The sequence below is a fragment of the Dipodomys merriami genome, unplaced genomic scaffold (assembly GCF_024711535.1).
Source record: "Dipodomys merriami isolate MVZ:Mamm:240054 unplaced genomic scaffold, mDipMer1.0.p SCAF_6, whole genome shotgun sequence".
NCBI lineage: Eukaryota > Metazoa > Chordata > Mammalia > Rodentia > Heteromyidae > Dipodomys > Dipodomys merriami.
In genome coordinates this window covers 61,160,735-61,186,510 of record NW_027206179.1, presented here as the reverse complement: position 1 = coordinate 61,186,510, position 25,776 = coordinate 61,160,735, and the positions used below count along the sequence as shown (strand labels likewise).

Sequence of the window (25,776 nt, the reverse complement as noted above, 5' to 3'; positions counted from 1 at the left end):
GGTTGGAAGAGAAATGAGAGGAGAAAAGATGGATCACACGTTGTGGCTGTGTGCTTAGTTTTCTAGAGCCAGCCCTATTTTATGCAGGGAATTTTTTTTTTTTTTTTTTTTTTTGTCGGTCATGGGGCTTGAACTCTGGGCCTGGGCGCTGTCCCTCAGCTCTTCAGCTCAAGGCGAGCGCTCTACCACTTGAGCTACAGCGCCACTTCCGGTTTTCTGGTGGTTTATTGGAGATAGGAGTCTCACGGTCTCTCCTGCCCGGGCTGGCTTTGAACCGCGATCCTCAGATCTCAGCCTCCTGAGTAGCTAGGATTACAGGCGTGAGCCACCAGCGCCCGGCTATGCAGGGAATTTTTAAGAGGCAAGTATATATTGATTTGACTGGGCAATTTAGGGCCTTCTAAACTATTTTTTATAAAAGCACCATTGATTCTTAATATATAAAATATACAGCTTAGGATAATCACGAGGTACATTTCCTACCTTTTTTTTTTCAAATCTACAAGCTACAGTAGTTTACATATATAAGTTCCAACATATACCTTTGTCAGTTCTTTACTAAGGTTTATGGCATATTCCCATTTTGATTTTACCAGGGAAATAAAAACAGACATGTATCTGAAGAATTAAACCTTCTTTGAATAAATCAGTGCTCTACCCAGTGAGTTCTGCATGGGGCCAGGAGGTACAAGTGACAGATGTTTCTCTGCAAACTGCCAGAATTATTTTATGGCAAGTTTATTTTTAATTCCCCTGTTCACAATTAATCACCCTTTACTTGTCAGTTTTTGCTTTCTGCGAGCCTGAATGCCTTCCCCAGAAACCAACTGAGAGCTACAATGCAAGCAGAATTTCTCATGGGCTGCATCAGGCTGAGCTGAGCTGCCCACAGGGCCGAAAGCTAGCAGAACTATGTGTGTGCCTTTCAGAAAGAGGGCACTGCAGGCAAGAGTGCATTCCCCAGACGCTGAAGGGTAAACCCTGAGGATTTTACAGCTGCACACTTAGCACTGAATGGGCGGCTAGGCTCCATGATTGTGCTACATACCAGGTCCAGCCGTGTTTGTTGGACAGGGAGTACTTCTCCATGATGGCTGTGAGTCGGAGCAGAGAGAAGCGCTGGAGCAGGTTCAGCTGGCCGGCTGTCTGGCTGCTGATGTGAGGCGATGCTGGGGACGGCTGAGGCTGGTGTGAGAGCTGGAAACTGTTCCAGCGCAGTCGCCTTGGGCAGAGAGACGGGCAGAAGAGGACAGTCACTCTGTGGACTGATTACTGGGAAGCACAAGATGTCCCTTGTGCAGAAGTAGCGAAACAGAGCTCAAGAAACGAGCTAAGAAAATCACAAAGCAAGTGGAACTGATGACACAAATGTGTGGAAGCAATAGGAGAACTCACTTTTTCCAAGTTAATAAAGTCAGAGAAGTTATTATTTGTTTATTGTAAGATTTAAACAAGTGACATAATGAATTTTATTTCTGTTCATTCCTAAATCTGTCCCCCTAGTATTGAGAGCAGCTGAGATGATGAAGATGATGATGTATGTGTGTGCATGAGAGAGAGGGGGGGGACAGAGAGAGAGAGGGACAGAGAGGAAGAAGAAGAAGAAGGAAGAGGGGGAGGAGGGGGAAGGGGAGGGGAGGGGAGAAGGAGGGAAAGGAGGAGGGAGAGAGGGAGGAGGAGGAGGAGGGGGAGGAGAAGGATGGGGAGGAGGAGGAGAAGGAAGAGGAGAAGAAAAGAAGTCACAATATATACATACACAGAGGGGAGGAGGGAGAGAGACAAAGAGAGAAAAAAGAAGGAGAAGAAAACAGTGATTCAGAAAGGAGAAAAACACATAGATACAGAGGTGGGATGGGGGGAAAGAGGGAGAGAGGGGGGGGAGGGAGGGAGGGAGGGAGATAGAAAGAGAGAAAGAGAGGGCAGGCAGCCAGACAGGTAAAGTTCTCAGACATTTGGGCTTGAAGGCTACTTCTTTCTTCCTTCCATGCTTCCCCACTCCAATCTGTCTTTTTATTTCTGGGCTGGTACTAGGTCTTGAACTCAGGGGCTTGTATTGGTGCTCTACCATTTGAATCATACCTCCAACTCTTTGGTTTTTGGTGGTTAATTGGAGATAAGAATCTCTCATATTTATCTGCTAGACTCCCTTTGTACACTCTCAGTTTCTTGATTATCTAGGATTACAGGAATGCACCAGTTTCTAATTCTTGCTCCTGTTGAAATGAAGTCTGAAGGTGACAGGTACAGACAAAGTCACTCCAGTGAGCCCTAAGCCACATTAGTGCTTCAACACACTGTAACCCCCTACAGTACTGATTCTTACCAGTCAGGCCCTATCACAGCCATTTTTCTAGGGTGGTTCTGAAACAGTTTTTGCAAATCAACTTCTACAGTGCGTGTAAGCTGCCTATGTCAGCAAAATTTATGAAGTATATGCCTTCAAGTCCAGAAATCATAATAGCAATTGAGATAACAGTAATTTAATCTTAGTATTGTGTGTGTGTGTGTATGTGTGTGTGTGTGTGTGTGTGTGTGTGTGTGTGTGTGTGTGTGTGTGTGTGTGTGTGTGTGTGTGTATGTGTCCTAGGGCTTGAACTCAGGGCATGGATGCTGTCCTGGACCTTTTTTGGCTCAAAGCTAATTTATTGTAGATAAGAGTCTCATGGCCTTTCCTGCCCAGGCTAGCTTTGGTCCACAATCCTTAGATGTTAGCCTCCTGAATAGCTAGGATTACAGGTATGAAACACTGGTACCTGGCTAATCTTGATATCTCAGTAGTAATTGTTCATCCTTCGATTTACATCTCTCCATCTCATGGAGTTAAAAACAAAGTGTATCAAATTGGAGGTAGAGACAGTTTAATTAATGGTAATGGAAAGCACATGCACACAGGAATTGGATCTCAGTTATCTGTGATGTTCAGTATACCGCCTGGCATAGCAAGTGACAAATACTTTGAATAAAAATTAAGTTTGAAATGAAAGGTAAACAGTCAAGAAAAATGAATGCATACTGACATGTATTCAATTACTACAACCCAACAAAAGACCTCCTTGCATTCAAGTAATTCCTAATCGTGTTTGACACTTTAGCACATCCATCAGGCATTGAGTAAGCACTCTATGACTCCAAGCTGGTGAAGGAAATAAGACATAAACCCAATGCAACAAGTGAAGCATGTCACCTACCTGTTTGGCCTGGTCAGAGAGGCTCCTACACCAGAATCCCTCCTTTCTCTGACCCGAGGGGCCTCAGAGTCATTCAGGGATGTTCCATCTCTTTCTACATCACTGGGGGTTGTCCGTCCTTCCGAGACAGAGTTGCCTTCGAAATCTAAGGTGAGCTGATTAGGAGGTGGGAAGGAGGGTAATCCAGGCTGCCTGACCAATGCATCGTGAGTTTGTAGGTCAGGCAAGACATTTTTTGACCAGTCATCGACCACCTCTTGGAGCCCATTGACATGCTGCAGAATGTCATCCAATTTTGGGAGGAAGTCATCTTTCTCCAGATCCAACAGGTCTCCTGTACTAGCGTACAGATGGGAGCCAGGGACGTTGTCATAGATACTGACCCGGCTGGCTCTGTGGCTGGAAGCCATGAGCCTGGGCTCTCCAGTACAGGGGTCCTGCTGTCTTCCCAGGGAGATGCTCCCTGTCCTCCAATTCACTCCATTGCTGTTGTCTGTGGGTGAGAGGCTTTCGATTGAAAGTGCCTTGGGGAATGTTCCAGGTTTGTGATCCTTGGGAATATGTACCACCAAGTTCTCTTGGGAGTGAAAGCTGTGCGTGTGGTTTTGGTCTCCAGCATCTCGCAGCTCTGCCGTCCCTGCCAGCACATCCATATCCTCCAGGTACATGCCCCCACGCTTGTTGGATTCATGGTGGCATTTCCTCTCCTTCAGGTTCGGGGTGCTCAGCCCACTGCTGTGCTCGGATGGGCTGCTCTCCCCGCTCGACTTGCCAGAGTACAACAGCCCTTTCCTGCAGGTAGCTGGGGGGGAGTTGTGCAGATCCCCGTTGGCTATCTGGATACACTGCATGACTTTGGAGGCCTCTGGCTCCTGCTGGAGCACAGGCCCACTGATCACCAGGGCCCCTGTCCTTCCCGGGGCCTTGTGTCTTCCCTGTGCTCCCTTGGCTCGGAGAGTTTCCATGTGTTTCAGAAACGATTTTGCCCTGGCCCTGGTGGGTTTCTCATTCTTGAGGTGAAAGGGGTGACTGAGAATCTCTCGAGGAGACTGTGGGAAGCTGCTGCTGACCAGGGTGGCCTCCAGCATGACGGGGCTGTCGGCGCAGTACTGGCTTGACTGGCTGCCTCCACTGCTCTCGCTGTGGATGGAGCAGACCTCGGGCTCACTCAGGTCTGTGAGGACGCTTTCACTGCTGGTCGTGTTTCTCATCATCGGGCCTCCTGGGGACCCATTCTTGTCTCCACCAGGGAAAAGTGTGTTCAGGTCATCCACACGAGACCACCTGCGGCTGGTTCTTTGGAAAGTCCATTTGTTGCTGATACAAAGATCTTCTTCATCGGAGTCGTCTCCCTGCAAGACATGAAGCAGGATGCTCAGGGATGGCAGCGTGGCTGCAGGGTGACCCAAATAGGCTCAGTGTGCTCACCTCCACCCCCCGATTATACAGGGTTCTCCTGGACATCCCTGCTTGGTCCCTCCACCACCATCGCTGTCCTGTTTGTCCTCATCTCCCCTGGTGATCACATGACCTCTTTTCAGCTTGCTTAGTTTTCTTACTTTACATTTTCATGGTATTTTTTAAAACCTTCCTTCTTCATTAAATACGGAGTTTTCCCTGACTGATTACCAAATGGGTACGATTAGCATCTGACGAGACAGTCTAAAACACCTGCAGTCCTCTTCTTCACTTAGAAATAACCCTGCCACAAATGACACTTATGGCCATTCCAAGATCACTCCCCTGAATTTTCCAGGAGCATCCTTTGCAGCTTCCCTACTCTGAACATGAATGTCAGTACCTCTCAAAACAGTCCTTACCATCGTCTCCCAAACTCGATTCTCACTATGTATTCTTTCTGGAAGTGAGCAGCATTTTCTACTGCAGTAGAAATACGAGGGCTGACCTAGAGACCCTATGCCAAGAGAGTCCCGTCCAGCCGCTGTGCTCGCTCAGCCGGCTGCAGGCTGAATGGCAATGGCTTTGTCTGCACATGGGCCTCCCAGTTGTTGAGTTTACTTCCCAGACACTGCGAGGCCCTGTGTGCAGTGTCTCACACCTTGCCCTCACCTGTCTGGTTTTGGTCTGAATTTGTAGCTTCTGAGAGAGGAGCTTCTACATTCCCCAAGGCCAGACATGTCTTTGTTTAGCTTTGAATATCCCTTAGGCCCAGCACAGAGCTTGACCTAGAACACATAATTTACTCCCCCCAAAATGAATGGAAACATCTGTTGCCACCTCCCCCTCGCCATTCCTGTCCCCAAGACCTAACGTGGAAATGGTTTTCAAATCTATTCTCTTGTTTATATCTCATTCTTGTTCCCTTAGTCTATCTCATTCCTAGCCATCTCTCTGGATCTATTACAGTTAAAAAAAAAAAAAAAAAAAAAAACCTGGCCAGAATCCTGGTCTCCAGCATGTTCTTGTCTAACTAGTTTCCCACAGTGCAATTCAAATCTGACCAGAGGCTGTCCCAGCCCAGAAGACTCTGTTTGAGAGCTTCCATTCCCATTTGCTATGAGAAGAGCAGCAAGATTAGGGCCAGTGGTCCTGCATTTTCTTCATATTTATGTCACCTCCAATATTCAGCACGTAATAGTTTAAGTTTTGTTTGTTGTTGTTAATTGAACTGATTTTATCTTACTTTGGCATGTGGTTTTTTTTTTTTTTAATTGTATTTTATTTTATTTGAGAACATACTGTACAGGGGGGCTACAATTACATGGGCAGGATAATGCATACATTTCTTACCAAGCATTGCAGCCTCCTCCTTTGTTTACCCTTCACTTCCCTTCCCCGCCTCCCCCCTCCCCCCACCCAATTTTACCCCCCCCCCCCCGTCCCCCCACCCAATTATACCCCCCTCCCCCCCCCCACACCGACATTGTAAAGCTGGTTTTGACATGACATTTTGTACTTCTCATTGTTGCAACAGGTCCACCTGAATCCTTAAACGACTTGTTTGTCCCCATCTCCTCCACATGTTATACTGACATCAAATATAGTGAAAGCGGGGGGTTACACTGTGGGGGAGGGACATACAAAGCAACAAAGAAATAATCTTATAAATGTGTTAGAAACACATGGCATGTGGTTTTAAAATGTGGTTCTGAGTGTCAGTATTACTAGTTAAGAAGTTATGTAACCATGTCCAAGTCATCTACCTTCTCTAAACCAAGTTTCCATCATAAATGTGATTAGCAATAGGCTCTGCTAGCTAGATGCAGGTAGTTTACACTTGTAATTCCAGCTACTCAGGAGGCTGATATCTGAGAGCTGAGGTTTCAAGGCCAACCCAAGAAGAAAAGCCTGTGAGACTCTTGTCTCCAATTAACCAGCAAAAAGCCAGAAGTGGAGCTATGGCTCAAGTGGTTATGGATCAACCTTAAGTGAAAGAGCTAAGAAGACCTGGTGCTGAGAAAGGAAGGAAGGAAGGAAGGAAGGAAGGAAGCAAGCAAGCAAGCAAGCAAGCAAGCAAGGAAGGAAAGAAGATAGGAAGGAAAGAAGGTAGGAAGGAAAGAAGGTAGGAAGGAAACAAGGAAGGAAGGAAGGAAAAAGAGAGAGAGGGAGGGAGGTTGGAGGGAGGGAGGAAAGAGCGAGAGGGAGGGAGGGAGAGAGGGAGGACAGAAGGAAGGAGGGAAAGGAAAGGAAAGAGCAGGGGGAAGGAAGGGAAGGGAAAGGAAAGGAAAGGAACAAATTATCCCTGCTGTCTGGGTACAATAACTCAAGCCTTTTATCCTACTTTTTTGGGAAGCAGCAATAGAAGATCAAGATTCCAGGTCAGCCACATCTCAGTCAATGGCTGGGCTCAGTGGCGAGCATCTTTCATCTGTAGCTACTGGGGAAGCACAAGTAGGAATATTGGAAGTTGAGGTCAGCCCAAGCATAAAGCATTAATTGAGGCCCTACATCAAAAATAGGCTTGGCCTTGTAAATTTCCCCAGGGGATTAATAAGCTAATGTATTTAGTAGTCCTTAAGATTTGTTTAATTGTCTTAATTTTTTTTAACTTATTTAGCATCTAGCTTCACTTCTCTATTCTGTGATACATTCTGTTCTCAATGAAACATAAACTTACATGCAGTCTATAATTATTAAAATCTTCCAAGCTTTATTTATTCCTTCCAAGTCTAGGTTCTATCTGGGTTGGACTAAATTTGAACATTCGCATATGAGGGAGAAGAAAGTCTGAAGTGAAGGTACTAACAGGAATTCCACATCCTTGACATCACAGAGAGCAACTGTAGCTTTGGCTTTAAAAAAGGCAAGTTGTATAACCATTTGGTGAAAAAAAATAACAATTTTAATTGTATACAAGGGGAAAAAAGGCAGGACTCTGGGATGACGACTCAAAATAGATGTTCGCTGTGATTACTGTCTACTTCCTCTTTTCTTGCGATTGTTATCATAAAAACCTACATCTGAAGTTCAGTTACTTGTAAGGCACATGAGAGCTCAAAGGCTGAGCTTGTTGGATTTTCATATTACATTTCAGGAAGCTTGTGAGAAGCTAGTATTAAGTAAGCATTCTGAAAAAGCCCTTTCAGCCAACAAGTTTAGAGAGGGCAACACAAGGAGCCACTACTTTTAAAGAAAACACAGATGTTTAAAAATAGAAATGATAATATTTAGCATTGGTTCCAAAAATGCTCTGAAATGTGGTCACTGATTCTAGCAAACTATACACCAACTGGACAAGGATACCGTTGTTTAGATTAAGCAAAGATGCCAAGCTAGGCTCTGTGGACTGGAGGCAAAATGCAAGGTCTGTCTGATGGGTACTAAGAGCTTATTACCCTAGCTTTAGTCAACATGATATTTACATTTCTATAGAGGCATGGGGGAGGAGGGAAGATAAACTCTTAGGAAGAGAGGAAAACATTACAGGAAAATTCTGCATTGTCTAGTTGTTGAAACTAAAACCACCCTTGGAATGAAATATAAAAACAAAGAAGAGAAGTATCTTTTTTCTTTCAGACCCTGGGCCTATAATTATAACTGACTAATACCCTCAAGTGTAGCAAAATGGTTCTGTGTCTACTTCCTGCCATTAGTGCAGGATCTTTCCAAGCTCTGATACTGACACACAATAAAAGATATATTTTTCATCACAGTCTAGAGTTGTGTATACAGAGTCCATGAATGAAAAAAATATGCTATAATACTTATCTTTGTTGATTGTCTGATTTGTGTGTGTGTGTGTGTGTGTGTGTGTGTGTGTGTGTGTGTGTGTGTGTGAAATGTTCCAAGATCTGAAACTTTTTGAGTGTTATCATAATGTCACAAGTGGAAAATTCCAAACCTGACCTCACATGATGGGTTATAGTCAAACTGTAGGCAAAACCAAAATATTGTACAAATTGCCTTCTGGCCCTGTATATAGGTGTATATGAATCTCATATCTAGACTTGGGTCTCATACCCAAGAGATCTCATTATGCTTATGTGAATATTCTATTCTCCAACACAATGTTCTGAATCACTTATGGCTCCAAGCGTTTTGAATAAGGGATATTCAGCTTGTAATATAGTCTGATCTGTTTCATTTTTTAAAAAAGGCTCTTGTTCTTGACCTATCACATTCACTTGAGAGCATACCACAAGTAGAACCCATTACAGTAGAATCTAAGCTCCTTTATGAATGAACAAAGTATCGGGCATAGGACAGACTTCCCTGTAGTATTTGTGGAAGTAGATTATTTATGATATTGTAAATTAATTTTTATTGTTATTATAAAGGTGATGTACAGAGAGGCTGCAGTTACGTAAGTCAGGAGAGTATGTTTCTTTTTGGACAATGTCACCCCTTTCCTCATTCTTTCCCCAGTTTTCCCCTCCCCTCCTCACCCACAAGTAGTATAGTTCATCTTCAATATAGTGTCTAGTGAGTACCATTGTTGCATTTGTTCACCAATTGTCCTTCTATTTTTGTGCCTCTCCTTACCCTCACAAAGATATATAAGTGAACAAACAAAACAAAAAGAGAAAAAAAACAGCAAAAAGAAAGAAAACTTCTTGTTTCCTTTTTCTGGAGTTCATTGTGATAGCTGTTATTTTGTATGACCAGATGAACATAGGCATTGCGCCTTTCTGTTCCTGCCCTAAGAGTATTCTCCTTTGGTCTCACTGTGTGTGGTTGCCTAGAGACCTGTATCATTTATTATGCCTTGGTGTAGTTTAGAACTAGCCTCTGCATATGAGAGAAAATACACACTGTCTCTCTGAGCTTGGTTTACCTCACTTAACATGATTTGTTCTAGGTCTATCCATTTCCCTCCAAGTAACATAATATCATTCTTTCTAATGGCTGTGCAAAATTCCACTGTGTATAGATATTACATCTTTTGGGTCCACTCATCTACTTATTTATGATATTTTCAGATTTCATTCATTTGATCATTTCTGAGGTTGAAAAACCAACAGTTTTGATTTCTTAGAAATGTAAAATGGAGATTCCCTGACAGATGTGTTTGTGAAGACACACTAAGCTAATTTATACTCCATTCTCAATAGTTCAGTACACCATAGACATGGTATGAATAGATGATGTCAGATTTTCAGCAAGGCAACAGACAAAAGCCTACAGGGAGAGTGCTGAGGATAAGCAGCATGCCAATCTACATAGCTGGAGCTATGTAAATGTTGTTAATACCACAGTTTAAGGTTGGGCCCAGTCTGAAGAATGACTAAAGCCAAAAACACATGAGTACATGGCTCAAGCGGTAGAATGCCTCTCTAGTGAGCATAAGGCCCTGTGATCAAACTCCAGTATTGCCAAATAACAGTAATATGAATATGAATAAGTAATAAAATAAAATTAACATGTAAAGGCGGCACAAGGTATTAGCTAAAGGATGTCAAGCTGGACTTCCTCTTTTGAGACTTCAGTTATGAAAATTGTAACGATGGTCATCTATCATGGGTCATCAACAGAGCCAAATGAGATTATATATGAAAGTGACATCTAAGCCTTAAAGTGATCAATAAAACTAAGTATTGTTAGGGAACAGCAATACAGAGTGAGGATCCCATGCATTGGTGGTTCAGTGGCAGAATTCTCGCCTCCCAGAGTGAGCATCCCTGTCGCAATTCTGAAATGCTTCAGTCTGAAACTTTTTAAAGGCCAAGATAATACAACAAGCAAAACATTCCATACCACAAAACTTTGTTTCATGTACCAAACTGCCAAAAAATTGTATTAAATTACCTGTCATTTATGTGCATAAAGTATATCTAAGAAACAAAATGAATTTCATGTTTAGACTTGGGCCTCATCTCCAAGATAGCTCATTAAGTTTATGTAAATACATTGCTTAAAATTACATTATATTACATACTCTTTGCATTGTTGATAGGGGATATTCTACCTGTATTGAAATAAAGGTATTTTAAAACAGAATTGAAGACTTGCTGCTGAAATAAGCTGAAAGTGTATGAAGTAAAATATAAAGACCTTAACTTCAAAAATCAACTATGGGCCAAATATTAGTGGTTAATACCTGCCATCCTAGCTGCTGAGGAGGCTGAGATCTAAGGGTCATGGTTTGAAGCCAGCCTGGTTCAGGTTGTAAGTACCAGCCTTAACTGAAAAAGCCAAGCAAGAGCAGAAGGCTGGCTCCTAGTTTAAGCTCCAATACCAGAATACACACACACACACACACACACACACACACACACACACACACACACACACACACACACACACACACACACACACACACACACACACACATCAACTATAGGATGTGCAGAATGGAATAGATTTAGTTCAACAGCTGGTCCCAGAGACTTCTGGCAGAATTAATCTTAATGTTAGTTAACTATGTAATATGGCTACTGAAGATGCCAACCAAGGATGCAAGACTTGAACACTGAAGGTCAGAGCCCACTGCATTGTCCTTGGCCACATAGATCAAGAACAACAGGCTCTTTTTAAGGGTAACATTTTAAAGGGTGCAATTCTAGAGAAGAGTTTAGAAACAAGGAATGCCACACAGTGAAAGTATATTCTGGGGGGCTTCCAGTGAGCAAATTTCCCAGTAAGACAGGCATAGAAAGATGATAGTAAGCATTAAAACCTTAGCTCACTGTCTAAGCTCAAGATTGGTAGACATGTCTGAAGACACCTAGATTAGTTTATTTACCATAAACTACAGTGCACCACTTTTAGGATCCATTGTTTCCCAAAAAGGTAAGTCTAAATATAAGTGTATCTTTATAACTGTAGGGCATGGCTATGATAAAGAATGGAAGACAAATTTGGAAAGTATAGCATGACTTGCTTCATTTGAATACAAGTTATTTGAATGAATATTTTAAGTTTCGAAATGTTTAACTCCTCTAGTTTCTTTATAATGGCTGGTATTAAAACAAAAGAATTTTGGATGTACATTATTCCCTGTGATGATTGTTGTAGTAATTCAAAGAAGTATGTAACTGTTCTAAAGGGAGCTTAGTAACCAGTCAGAATGTGGCATGCTTCCGTGCTAGGAAAGGACTTTGTGATATGATGTCCTACTATGAACAGTTTCAGTTTTAGAAGCATTTGTTCTGATGATTCCTTATGGACCTATCTGCTGCCAACCAGCCAAAATCAGATAAAAAAACTCACTGTCATATTAAAAATCATCCTAGCTATTCAGGAGACTGAGATCTGAGGCTTGTGATTCAAAGCCAGCCCAGGCAGGAAAGTCTGTCAGACTTTCATTTTTAATTAACCGGCAAAAATCCAGAAACAGAACTGTTGCTCAAGTGGTAGAAAACCAGCCTTGAGCAAAAAAGCTTAGGGACCATACCCAGGCCCTGATTTCAAGCCCCCGGACCAGCAACAACAATAATTAACCATAGTGTTTGATCAAAGAGTGTGCACAGGTATTCAGTATAGGAAATTAGATTATTGTTATTTCAATGGAAGTTTTGTTTTGACAGAATAATGAAAAATTATGAGTATAATTAAGATTCTTCATACAGTATTTATACTTTATGAATTTTTTTGAATGTATTGAACTCAGGACCTCATACTCTCACATGACTTTCTTGCTCATACCCAGGACTTTGCCACTTGAGCTATATACACCCAGCTCAACTCTTCTGCTGATTAATTGGAGGCAGTCTTACAGATTTTCCTGCCTAGGCTAACTTCAAATTGAGAACCTTCAAGTCTTAGTCTCCTGAGTAGTTGGGATTACTGGGGTGATGAATACTTTATAGTACTGGTGGATTATGTCTGTAATCTTAGCTAGTCAGGAAGCTGAGATCTGAGGATTGCAGCTGGAAACCAGCCCAGCCAGGAAAAGTTTTGTGAGACTTTTATCTCTAGTTAACCATCAAAAAGCTGGAAGTGGAGCTGAGGGCTAACTGGTAGAGAGATAGCCTTGAGTATAAAAGCCAGGGACAGAGTCCAGTCTCTTGAGTTCAAGATCAGGACCAACACACACACACACACACACACACACACACACACACACACACACACACACACACACACACACACACACACACACACACACACACACACACACACACACACAATAGGACTATATGTTTGCCAATCCCTGACACAGAAGACAAAGTAGATCTACACACACACACACACACACACACACACACACACACACACACACACACACACACACAATAGGACCATATGTTTGCCAATCCCTGACACAGAAGACAAAGGAGGTCTGCTGTGCATGTTGAAAAGGAAATGTAAATTCTATGTTTCTCTGGAGAAAAGAGCTAGGATCAGATAGTCTACTTTATGTCAGATCAGCTTTTAGCTAGGATTTTACTTTTTTTTTTAATAACATGGAAGACTTTTTCTAATCATTAGAATCAATGAACTGTCTTGTGATGTAGCACTCACCCTGTTGAGAAGCCCACAGTCAGAAACTGAGTGAATTGTGTGGATGCTTTCAGAAGCAAATCCTGCAGTGAGTAGATAGGAGATGTGAAAACATGACAGCTGATCCCTCTCAACTCAGGGGGTCCTAAGTGCTAGGACATCCACACGTAAATGTCTGTAGTTTAAGACTGTTAAAATTCCTTCTCCAAATGAAGGATAAATGCAATGTCAGTTTCCTCTTTTTGGACTGTCCTCTAAAAAGTCCCATTTGGTGGGAAATGTAGAGATGTGAAAGGCAGAGAGCAGACCCTTCACGGGAGGTATGCTGCTGTTGCAAGGTAGTCATCAGTCATGGTTTCTGTATTGTTTTCCACCTTTGGTCATAACTTCAGAGCACCTTCTTGAACCTTCCTTTAAAGTTTCTCTTTCCTTCTTAGGAAATCTTCAGTTAGAGGTAAGGAGACTGGGGTAGGCCTAATCCTCCCTTCCTTATTAATTACCTGATTGGAATCTTCTGAACTTTCCTTGATGGTAGAAGTCATCTCATTTAGGGGAGTCATGATCAGGAGAATTCAGTGTCATCCTAAGCCAGTGTGCATTTGGTAGGTTAACAGGAAGGAATATTTTTCTGAGAACAGGCAGCTCTCAAATGGTGCATGTCTTAACAGATTTTAATTTAGATGGGTCTAAGATGTTTGGTTTTTATTATTATTTTTTCAGAATCAGAAAGAACTTTCTCCATTGAAATTATATAGTCTTCAGAGACAGATGCCGACCAGACACTCCACAAAGAAGGGATTTAAACAACAACAAAAAAAATCAAACTGGAATTTGGTCTTACGTTAACCCGGGATGGAGCCACATAATGAATTCTCAGTTGTAAGAAGCTAATCCACCACAGTTGCAAAGATATTTAGAGGTGGATCTTTCTTTAAAGCTAACCAGAGCCCAAGAGCTGAGTCAGCCTGTGTGTAAGCAGGAATGTGCCACTTGGAATGTAGCAGGGCAGGGCTGAGGAACCTGAGGCCACAAGTGGCCCAACTGCAGGAGCCAGAAATGCCCCTTTGCACTATTTTAGTCTGTCATGAGGTACATGTTCAAGGTCAAAAAAGTCACCACCACATGCCTCTCAGAGGCAGGGTGTTATGTGTGTGTGTGTGTGTGTGTGTGTGTGTGTGTGAGAGAGAGAGAGAGAGAGAGAGAGAGAGAGAGAGAGAGAGAGAGAGAGAGAGAGAGAGAGAGAGAGAGAGAGAGAGAGAGAGAGAGAGCATATTGTCCTTTCTTTCTTTCTTTCTTTCTTTCTTTCTTTCTTTCTTTCTTTCTTTCTTTCTTCCTTTCTTCCTTTCTTTCTTTCCTCCATCCCTCCCTCCTTCCCTTCTTTCTTTCTTTCTTCCCTCCCTCCCTCCCTCCTCCTTCCTTCCTTCCTTCCTTCCTTCCTTCCTTCCTTTCTTTCTCTTTCTTTCTTTCTTTCTTTCTTTCTTTCTTTCTTTCTTTCTTTCTTTCTTTCTTCCTTTCTTTCTTTCTTTCTTTCTTTCTTTCTTTCTTTCTTTCTTTCTTCCTTCCTTTCTTTCCTCAGTCCCTCCCTCCCTCCTTCCCTCCTTTCTTCCCTCCCTCCCTCCCTCCCTCCCTCCCTTCTTTCTTTCTTTCTTTCTTTCTTTCTTTCTTTCTTTCTTTCTTTCTTTCTTTCTTTCTTTCTTTCTTTCTTTCTTTCTTTCTTTCTTTCTTTCTTTCTTTCTTTTCTCTCTTTGCTGGTCATGGGGCTTGAACTCTGGGCCTGGGCACTGTCCCTGCACTCATCAGCTCAAGGGGAGCACTCTACCACTTGAGCCACAGCACCACTTCCGGTTTTCTGGTGGTTTATTGGAGATAAGAATCTCACAGCCTTTCCTGCCTGGGCTGGCTTTGAACTGCAATCCTCAGATCTCAGCCTCCTGAGTAGCTAGGATTACAGGCGTGAGCCACCAGTGCCCAGCCTTGTCATTTCTTCTGATGTACACAGCTTTAGAAGCTGCATCTGGTACACAGAAAAGTGCATGTGGCCCAAGTGGGCAAGGGATTGCCTAGCAAGCAAGAGGTTCAAGTCCCAGTATGGAGAAGGGTGAAGAATGAATACTTAATATTCATTCATACTAAGTATGAATAACATTTTACTCTGTTCACTTATTTATATACTTCTTCAGTTTTCATTTCCAGCCCACCCAAAATTGCCATGAAGACAATAAGCACATTGTGGACATTAATAGCAACAGCAAGGCATAGTCTTCTTCTAAAATGAATGAGACCTTGTCAACTCTCAGGTCAAGGGTTAGAAATACACTCAAGCTCTGATACACTTCTGGTCTTTGAAAGGTAAGTGTGCTGCAATTAGGATATCTGTGTTCAAATCTACCTCTGCTTTTTTCTATATGGCATTGAGCATGTAACTGAGTTCTTCAATCTGTGTACTTGTGGGTTGGAGTTAATGAGGGGCAAGAGGGCAGAGAAGAGTCTCTGTGTCAGCATTTGCTAGCCATCCAAACTGCCAAGCAAGCCGACACTGTGTTTTTCTAAATTTAACCACCTCAAATTGAGATTGTGAACCTGGTCAATTGATCCATTTTGGGGGAATGACATCCTGCAGGTCCTCTGCAGGTCAAAGATGAGGGTTTCTAGAGGATTCCATTTCTATTTCACAGGGTGCCTACAATGGAGATTGATGTAGAAGCATTTTATTCCTTATTTATTTATTTATTTATTTTTTCAAAATACATGAACTCCAAAGTTGGCTGGGGCTTCAGGAGATACTTGTTTTTCAGCTTCACTGTACAATTTTGATCATTTGGCCCAGTCTTAAGCCCTATTCATTTTTTGCATCTATGTGAGGGTTTTTGCTATAAGAGAGAGAACTATACGTAAGGGGCAGGTCAGAGAAGTGGGCGTGTCCAGACAGCACCTTCTGTATCCTTGCTTAGAGCCAGCCACAGGACTTGGTCATGACAAGTTCAAAGGTGAGTGCAGACCACACATCAGGAGTTCCTATTTGAAAATACTGGCCATGGTTCTCCAGTTTACAATGTGAAAAGCAGTATTTTATTTAAGCGCATGAGTTTGCGAGGCCTATCAGTAAGTGGGGACTGTAAGCCTATGTGTCCCTAGAGCCAATACAAGAGATCCACCAAGAATGTCAGAATAGCAAAGTGACCAGTTTACAGCAGAGCTTTTGTGATGGCAACACACAAAGAACCTAACTAATGTTATTCAGACTCTCTTGCCTGGGAGTTGTTTTTTGTTTTTTTTTTTTAAATCCAATCATTCTACATTGTGGAAACAAATCATGTCATCTTTTTTGGCATTTTCTTTTGTGATTTGATCTAGCTAGCAATCTGCATATGTAGTGGTATAGACCAGCCATCTGAGGACCCAGGCTTTGCATACACAGACATGGCTGTGTTCAGTTTAATAAGAACCATGTGTTACCATCAAAACAACATCTGACCCTTATGCTTCATATAGTATGTATGCTTCTCAAGGGGTCTATTCAGACAGACAGCTGTTGCCAAGTTTATTCCCACACTTTAAATATGTCTTAGGCCCAGATGAATTGCTCATGTCTTAATGTCTCTCTTTAACCTCTGCACCTGAAATCTTTAGATCCTAGTTTAAGCCCCAAATTGTTTTTAAGGTAAGATCAAGGCACATTCAGGTGACTATTTTTTTTTTGAAGGGGGTGATATTTCAGAGCAGAAATTTAAATGTTGTTTTTTAAAGATTAGATTACTCAGGAGTGACTTAAAAATCCATTGAATATAATGATTTTTATGTTTAAACCAGAATAAAGAACACTTTCTTTTGACTCAAGATTTTCTTTGTTGCACAATATAGTGAGGCTTGATTTGTTACCTAGTGGGAATACTAAATGAAAAAACTTAACTATTTTAATTCTGAATCTCCTAAAGACAGAAGGATCGATTCACTGTGATTAGGAAGGAGCCAGTTAGATGAGCTTTGTGATTGCAATCCTGTTATGTCACCAGTTGAAATTACAGGCCAAATTATAGGCTTATTTTCCTTATCTAGAAAACAGAAAAGCCCTACAAGAATAGATTAAAAGGCACAATGTGTGGTATTTTAGTTTCTAGAAAATAGTAATTGCTCAATGTAAGTATAGTCTTCCTCAAATGCCTGGAACCAGTATTTGAGATTTTAGAGGTGTGTGTGTGTGTGTGTGTGTGTGTGTGTGTGTGTGTGTGTGTGTGTGTGTGTGTGTGTGTGTGTGTGTGTGTGTATGTTTGTAATCTTTGAATAGAGTTAATTGCTTGAACATTCCTAATCAGAACATCTATAATGCTCTGAATGTTCACAAGATGTTCTCTCTCTCTTTCTCTCTCTCTCTCTCTCTCTCTCTCTCTCTCTCTCTCTCTCTCTCTCTCTCTCTCTCTCTCTCCCCCTGGGGCTCAAAATCAAGTCTTGTGCACTATTCCTTAGCTTTTCTGGTACTCTACTACTTGAACCACAGTTCCACTTCTGGCTTTTTTATGGTTAACTGGACAGATGAGTCTCACTTCTGGCTTTTTGATCATTAACTGGAGAGAAGAGTCTCACAGATTTTCTGGCTTGGGCTGGCTTTGAACCCTCAGCTCTAAGCCTTCTAAGTGTGGCCCCTCAGGGCCTGCTGAAGTTCAAAAGTTTTAAGCAACCTATTAATAGGCAATCAAAAAGGTTGAATTTTGGGGTGTTATGGATTTTAGATATTTGGATTTTTGCTGTCTAGTTTCATTTCAAAATTGGAATCTTTAGTCTGGTCCATACAGAAAGGATTAGTATATGCAAAGTGCTCCAAGGAACTGGGAGTCTCATGATTTTTCAAGCTGCACATAATTCCTTCTGACTGGAGAAAGCACCAGGGGAGAAAAAGGTGAAGGATGAGACAGATCTGTGACACTGTCTCCATTTCCTTAACTTCATTATCTAATTAATAAACTTGTCTGAAAATGGATGCACACCTGACGTGCTTGAGATAAAGTGCACCTAAAAAGAATGTACAAGAGGTTCCTTGATGTCACAGACCCATCAATCTTTTTTTGTATCTCTTAACCTACAAATCACTATGGAATATCTGAGTCTAATAGGGGGCTCAGCTTTGCATCTACATAAACTTCTTAAAAATTGTCCTAAAGAAAGTACATATTGGGTCTGGGAAGGTGGCTCAGTGGTAGAGTGCTTGCCTTCCATGCATGAGGCCCTGGGTTTGATTCCTCAGCACCACATAAGCAGAAAAAGCCAGAAGTGGCGCTGTGGCTCAGTTTTAGAATGCTAGCCTTGAGGTGAAGAGCTGAGGGACAGCACCTAGGCTCAGAATTCAGGCCCCAGGACTGGCAAAAAAAATGATGCATATATTTATGTAAGATCTTAATTAAAAAAAAAAGATTACACAAACTGAAACAAGGGTAAGAAACACAGATCTTAATGTGGGCTTACAATAGGTTTATGTATGACACTTATGATAAGATAGATATTTGGAGAAAAAACGGGTCATTTGTGATTTTTTGCTTGGGCTCATGTTATTTTAAATGTATAAACACAAGCTGCTTTATGGTCTTTGCATGGTATGGGCACCTACCTTTTTCCTTTGGAAGTTCACATCAAGTTTCATTGAGGCACACTTATTCAATGTATTTAATCGTCTAAAAAGAAAGAAAAATGAGGTGATTATTACCAGTGAACCTAAGTCTTCTTTTCACTTTGATAGTCTTCTAATTCCAGTAAAGTTCAAAGTGAAGGAACAATCAATTAGGTCTCAAGACAGTGTTAGATTCCCAGAAAGTCAATTAGAAAAGAGTTTCTATTTATCTCCTGGCCTAAGAGGATTCTGCCATTAAGTATACTAATCTCTGCCCTTTCTGTAATCCTAACCCAGCTTTTTTCGATTTCTTTCCACCATTCCTAGAACCTACCTCAACCGTTTGAGCTATACTTTCACCAGCAATCACCCATCAAATCTGTCCTGTTAATTACCAAATATGGATTAACTCACCCTCTTGGGAAGTTGGGTTACATGGAAAAGCAGCTTATGTTATACCACTGAATTAAACATATGTCGAAGTCCTATGCACAGAGTGACTGAATTTGGAATAAGGGGGTCTTTAGGAGTAAATAATGTCAAAAGGGAGGAGTCTGGATCCAATGGGATCAGTTTCCCTATAAGAGAAAATACCAGAGTACTCCCTCCCTCCCTCCCTCCCCCGCCCCTCTCTTTTTCTCAGATACTGGAGAAGGTGGCTATCTAAAAGTCAGGAAAAGTTCCTTAACTTTAGACTTTCCAATTCCAGAACTTGGAGAAAATAAATTTCTGTTATTGAAGGCAGCCCCTACATGGTATTGGGTCATGGTAACCCACAGGTGTTTTGATTTTTATCCCCCAGCTATGCTCCCCAAATTACTACCTTAGAAGCATTCCTTTCACTTTTCCCCCTTGTTTGGCTCCCAGTCGCAGACATAAACAAGATCCAGTTGTTTGGCTGGATCCAGCGACTGTTGCCAGTGAGGAAACAGAAGCTATCAATCATGAGTTTTGTTTTTATTTGTTTTTATTTTATTTTTTTTTTTAAAGAATCCTTTCACACCAGGGCTTAAGTTCAAGCCCCAGTTCTGTATTTAAAAAAAAGTGCTCAAGGGATGGTGGCATGGTTCAAGAAGTAGAGTACTTGCCTAGCAAGCACAAGGCCTTGAGTTCAAACTCCAGTACTGTCAAAAAAGTGCTCATATTTAGTGGAGGTGTGGCTCAAGTAGTAGAGTGCCAGCCTTGAGCAAAATATGCTATAGAAGAACAGAAGGCTCTGAGTTCAAGCCCCAGTACTGGCACAAATAACACCTCCAACAACAATAATAAATTTGAAAAACAACCCATTCCTTCATCATCATCAATTGAATCTGTTGGCTCATTGCTCATTTGCACTACTCTTCTGCAGTACAGGAAAACACTGTCCTTCTTATTTTTTCAAACCTAATACATTAACTTGGTTTTTCATTCCAAACATGTTTGTTTAATCTACCACTTCATCTGGGACTTGTATTTATTTATTTTGGGCTTATGAATCTAAGCAAAGTTCCTTTGACTTTGATCGTGTGTGTGTGTGTGTGTGTGTGTGTGTGTGTGTATAATCTATTATATATATTTAAAATCTCAAAGGGATAACTACCTTTTAGAATAGAAATCATGTTGCCACACAGCTCATTTCCTAATATTGACCAAGTAAATAAAGCCTTTTCCATTTGAGACTATCTATCTCATTTATTCCTTCTCAGCTTAGTTCTCAATTCTCCTTTCTTCTCTTTAAGCTCATTCCTGTCAAAAACAAACTGATTAGCCAATTAGTTGCCAAAAGAGCCACGAGCAAGCAAGCTGTCAATCTCCTTTTAATCTTATTTCCATCACAGTCTTTACTAACCACCACAGGACTCTTCTGTCTCAGTTTGTAGAGAAGATCCTTAATTTTCATTACCCTATAATCCTCTTTAGTCTTTCTTTCATGAAATTCTGTTTGAAAACAATTTTATTATTTGTGTGTGTGTTTTTTAAATCACAATCATGAATTGTATTTAATTTAAAGAGCCAATCTCCTTTTCTTTTAAACTCTTTTACTGGTGTTTTTATTTTCCCTAACATTATGTCTTATATGTCTTGTATATATTTATGTTTTTTTTCAGGCAATCATGGAGTTTGAACTCAGGGCTCCATGTGTGCTAAGGGAAGTACCCTTTCTGTTGAACCACATTCCTATCTCTTATGCTGGTACTTCTCGGTTTTTCAGTTTATGTAACTATCTACTGAATTTTTTTTTTTTGGAAGATGAAGATTTATCTTTTCTTATATACTCTTGAAACTGCCTCCCCCAACTCTTTGCCTCATCCAAATATAACTCAGAATTTCAAATTTTTTCAAGAATCAATATTCATGGCTTATGATGACCATGGAAAGTTTATTGACACAATGTCGTATTTGAATATTTTTCTTTTATTCTCAACCTTTCATTATTATGTTAATAGACAACTTACTTGTTTTCTTCATTTTCTAAATTCAAACCGAAACACTTCCCCAGTTATATCACTCTTTAGATATTTTCTATCATTAGCTACTCTATCAATTTAGTTTCCTTAGAGACAGGTCTCTGAGACTCTTCTGATGTTCATGTCTCCCCCCCCACACACACACATCTTCCCCTCCCACCGCCGCCCCCCTCCCTCCCCTCCCCCCACTGCCCATTCTGAGGCCTAAACTCTGAGCCTGGGCCTGGATGCTATCCCTGAGCTCCTTTTGTTCAAGGCTAGCATTCTATAACTTGAGCCACAGCACCACTTCTGGCTTTTTCTGTGACTTAATTGGAGATAAGAGTCTCACAGAATTTCCTGCCGAGGCTGGCTTTGGAAAAGTAGTTAGGATTACAGGTGTGAGCCATTGGTGCCCAGCACTGCTCTTGTTTAAAAAGAAAAAAATCTTTTTTTTTTTTGTCATAAACTGATCCTATTTCTTAGAATTGAAGCTCCTTGTTAGCATTTTTTTTTCTCCTGCTGTTCTGGAGCTGAGTAATAGGAGAGGCCTGGGGTGTGGAAATTTGTCACATAGACTTGTTTTGGTAGAATAATTCCACCTTCACTCTGTCTCACATTCCCCAGTCTAAGAAACTTCTGTCCTAAGCTCTCTAAGAATCAACTTCTAGGTAAAATTAGGAAAGTAGATGTAGGCTTCTATCTACTTTAAATTGTAATTTCAAATAGTCTTATTCAAGGTTTTTTTTTATTGTATTGTTTCCAGTGATTTCTTTTTTTCTCCTATGGTTTATTCCCTATTGTCATTGTTTTGATTTCCGTACTCTTTGTCTTGGACATAAATTTATCTAATTTGGGGAAGGGAAGGGGGATCACAGAAATGGTAAGACAAAGGATGAATCAATGCAACAGTGCCACTAACTAGACAGTATGTGGGAAATGAACTTTACAACTTGGGGGAGAGAGGAGACAGGGAACAGGAGAAAATGAAGGAGGGGGCAACACTGTTCAAAAAAGAAATGTATTCATTCCCTTACTTATGTAATAAACCCCTCTGTAGATCACCTTTACAATAAAATTTAAATTAAAAACAAATAAAATCTGAAAAGAACATCTTGACATTTCTGAATCTTACTTTCATGGAACACATATGTTTCTCCATTTACATTTTGCTTTATTTATTTAACCAGAAGTTTGCAATTTTTGTCACACATCTCTTGTACATATTTTATTGAATTTATAACCAATTTTTTTTAATTTCAAGTTCTTTTTGCTCATTGTATATAGGAAAATGATTTATTTTCCTGTATTGGTTTATTTTTATGTATTAACTTTGTACCTTGTAATCTTACTCTAATTTTTAAATTCTTGGCAGGTTTATTTTTGCAACTTTCTAAGAATGCATTCACAGAAGATACTCACTAGACACTATGTTAGCAATTATCTTTACAATTTGAGGAGGAGGGGGTAAGGAGGAAAAAAATGGGAGAAAATGAGGGAAGGGGTAACTGCTCAAAAAGAAATGTACTCATTACCTTACTTATGTAACTGTAACCCTTCTGTACCTCACCTTTATAATAACATTTACATTTAAAGAATAGTTCTCTTTAGCTTCTTTTCACCCTCACCATCAATTTTTGAGCATTTTAGGGTTTCTAAAGTGAGAATTGAGTTCCATTATTGAGGTAGGACAGCTAAAAAAGGAGACAGGAAAATGAAAAATTAATACATATTAAAAGGACTGGACATTAAAACCAAAACATAAAAATGAAAACAATTAGCTCCCTCTTACACTTAAAAGACCAGGAGATGTGAAGGAGCTATCTATATCTCCCTGTCCTTCTAAATATTAAAAGATGTAAACTCATTACAATGAGAGAAGAGGCAGGGAACTAGGAGGCAATGGTCTGGCAAAATAAAGTGCTGTTATCCCCATGTTTCGGTCCAGTCTTCCTCTCTTTTGGTCCTAATTCAGTTCCTTTTCACCTTTCACCTGGAGTCAGGCAACCACATCTTAAATGGTTACATTATTAATTTCTAGTGTTTCACTCTGAAACCAATTCTATTTCTCTGCTTCTTATCATATCACTCATTGAATTAAAAATACATGATGATTCTCCTCATTTTCAGCCATCCATTTTATCTATTATCCATTCTTGATAGTGTTAAATAAAATAGGCAATTCTGGATTAGAAGTTGATCATGTGGTCTAACGTTGTCTTTAGTGAATTCTTGGGCTTTGCTGCTACAATTGACAGGTTGTCTTCTTCATCAGTTCCTAATGTGTTAATATCTTTATGTAAAATAATGTAAAAACTTAAAACATATTAGTAACTTGGCAGCTCTGTTGATGGTTTATTATGGAAGGATTGTTTGTTATTTATAAGTTTTCTTCCCTAATGCATTTATTCTTCCATTATGTTTGGAAGAACAAAGCACCCATTCTACAACAAAGTTTTACCTACTACACAACACAAAGACATCAAAGGGCTCCATATGCTTTATTTCTGGTACACGGAAAGAGTTTGTTATTTTTGAGAGCCAGAGATTCTAACCAGATTTGTCTGTTGGATTTGAGTCTTCTAATCACACCTAAGCTCAAAAATCTGTCTGCACATCTACTTGAAGAACTGCTTCTCAGTTAGAAGAAAATGTTCTGAAAGCATATGTAATATCTGATAGCTCTTTTTACTCAAAGGCCAAACGATCTGATATTTTTAAATGGGCTAAATTTTTGAACTGACATTTTTAAGATAAAATATACAAGTGGCTAATAAGCACATGAAAAGATGTTCAACATTGTTATCTGTCATCCTAAAATAATAATGAGATAATTACTATAGGTATATTAGAATGCCTAAGTTAAAATAATTGACAACAATAAGAGTTTCCATGGATGTAGAACTGAAGTTCTCAAACTGATGTAGTCTCTGGAAATTTGTTTGATAATTCCTTATATAAGCATTCAATCAGTCACTCCACTCAATTATTGATTCAACATAAAAGAAATCATGTCCATGAAAAAATATTTACTTGAATGTTCATGGTAGTTTTATTTATGAAATACTTATAAAGGTAGAAATATCCCAATGTCCATATATTGGTACATGGATATAAGGTTGTAATATATCTATATAAGGAGATGAATACTCAACAGTTCAAGTCACTAATTTCTGATAATTTAACCAGATAGCATAGGGCAGAATGGAAAAATCCAGACACAATGAATAGATGATACATGATTCACTGCATGTGAAATTTTAGAAAAGAAAAACTATAGTGACAAGAATTAGATCAGCGTCAGATGTTAGTAACAAGGGAACAAAATGATTCTATATATGATTGTGATGATAGCTATATAACTATTCATAACTGAATATCTTTGGCAAAATCCATCAAACTGTACACTTTAATGATTTTTTTCCAAATGTAAATTATACTTCAATAAAGCTGAGTAGAAATTAGTGGGAGGAGTATCAGTGGGGATGACAAATTAAAGATCTCTAATACTCTGCTCTTTCATAAAAGCAACAAGAGCATTGGCGAATATTGAAAAGAAAAACCCAACTTTTAGAGAATGCTGGAACTGGGCATTGGTGGCTAACAGCTGTAATTAGCTACTCAGCAGTTTAAGATCTGAGGGTTAGCTCAGCAGGAAAGTCTTTGAGACTCTTATCTCAATTAAGTACCTAAAAGCTAGAAGTGGAGTTGTGGATCAAGTAGTAAAGCACAAGCATTGAGGAAAAATGCCCAAGGATAGCATTCAAGCCCTGAATTTGAGCCACAGGAATGGTATAAAAATAAAAAATAAAAATAGAATGTGGGAAATTAATACAGGTTTGCAACACAGCAAGTTGTATCTCAGAACAGTGAATTATTCCCACACATCTTTCCCCAGATCTGTAGGAGCTTAAAAACCAGTAACTTCACAACTAGAATAGCAGTGAAAATGATCAGCTACTGGAAAAGGCATGGCAAGTTGTGCTCCTTAAAAGCTCCATTCCCCCCAGACTGTCACTTTTGGGCTGTCTAGGAATTCCCATTTATAGGGTTTGTCTTATAGGTACTGCATGCTGGCTGTTGCTCTGACAGCTCCTATTGGGTTCATCTTTAAGCTGACTCTGAGCTCATCATGGAGAACAGCTCTTACCCAAGGTGTTTGTCTAAAGCAGTCAGTGGCAATTTTTTCATTTAACTTTTTAAATGCAGGTGACTGAACAACTTAGGAAAAATTGGAGAAGGTCTTAATCTTCTACCTTTAGCTGATGTTGATAAGATCATCACCCCAAGCAGGAAGACCAAGGCTACATTGTCAACTTCCTGCTAGAGTGTTGAAGCAATATTTTGCCGAGCATAAAAAGTCCATTGGCAAAGCCTAGGAGATGTATTGACTCTAGATATTTTAAGAAGTCTCCATATAATCATACATCACCAAATAAGTTAATTGAGACTTCCATGGTCATAAATGACAATTGATACTAACTTCAGAGAATTAGTTGAAGGAAGTCACCAAACAAACATCAGCAATAATCCTTGGAGAGCAGAATCTGATTTGAGTTGCCACGTTATGATAGTTAAAATATCCAGTTTTAAACAAAAAAAGTAAGACAAATTATTTCTAACATTTGCATTGAGATGTGAAAACCCAGAAGTGCCAACACAGTTTTGAAGGAGAAGAAAAAAATCAGAAGACTGACACTAACCACATTCAAGGCTTACT

The 25,776-nt window shown here is 40.2% G+C and overlaps 1 protein-coding gene across 3 annotated transcripts in view; it reads right to left on the bottom strand.

The window, feature by feature from the left end:
* The window catches only part of Stard13 (StAR related lipid transfer domain containing 13), a 252,135-nt gene that overhangs the window by 26,315 nt on the left and 200,044 nt on the right, over positions 1-25,776 (bottom strand). For all 3 annotated transcript variants that reach the window (XM_070002983.1, XM_070002984.1, XM_070002982.1), the window contains exons 4-6: positions 18,631-18,694; positions 3,189-4,540; positions 1,049-1,222 (exon numbers count right to left, since the gene is read on the bottom strand). In XM_070002983.1, the coding sequence (XP_069859084.1) occupies positions 1,049-1,222; positions 3,189-4,540; positions 18,631-18,694 (1,590 nt within the window). The remainder of the gene's footprint in view (positions 1-1,048; positions 1,223-3,188; positions 4,541-18,630; positions 18,695-25,776) is intronic.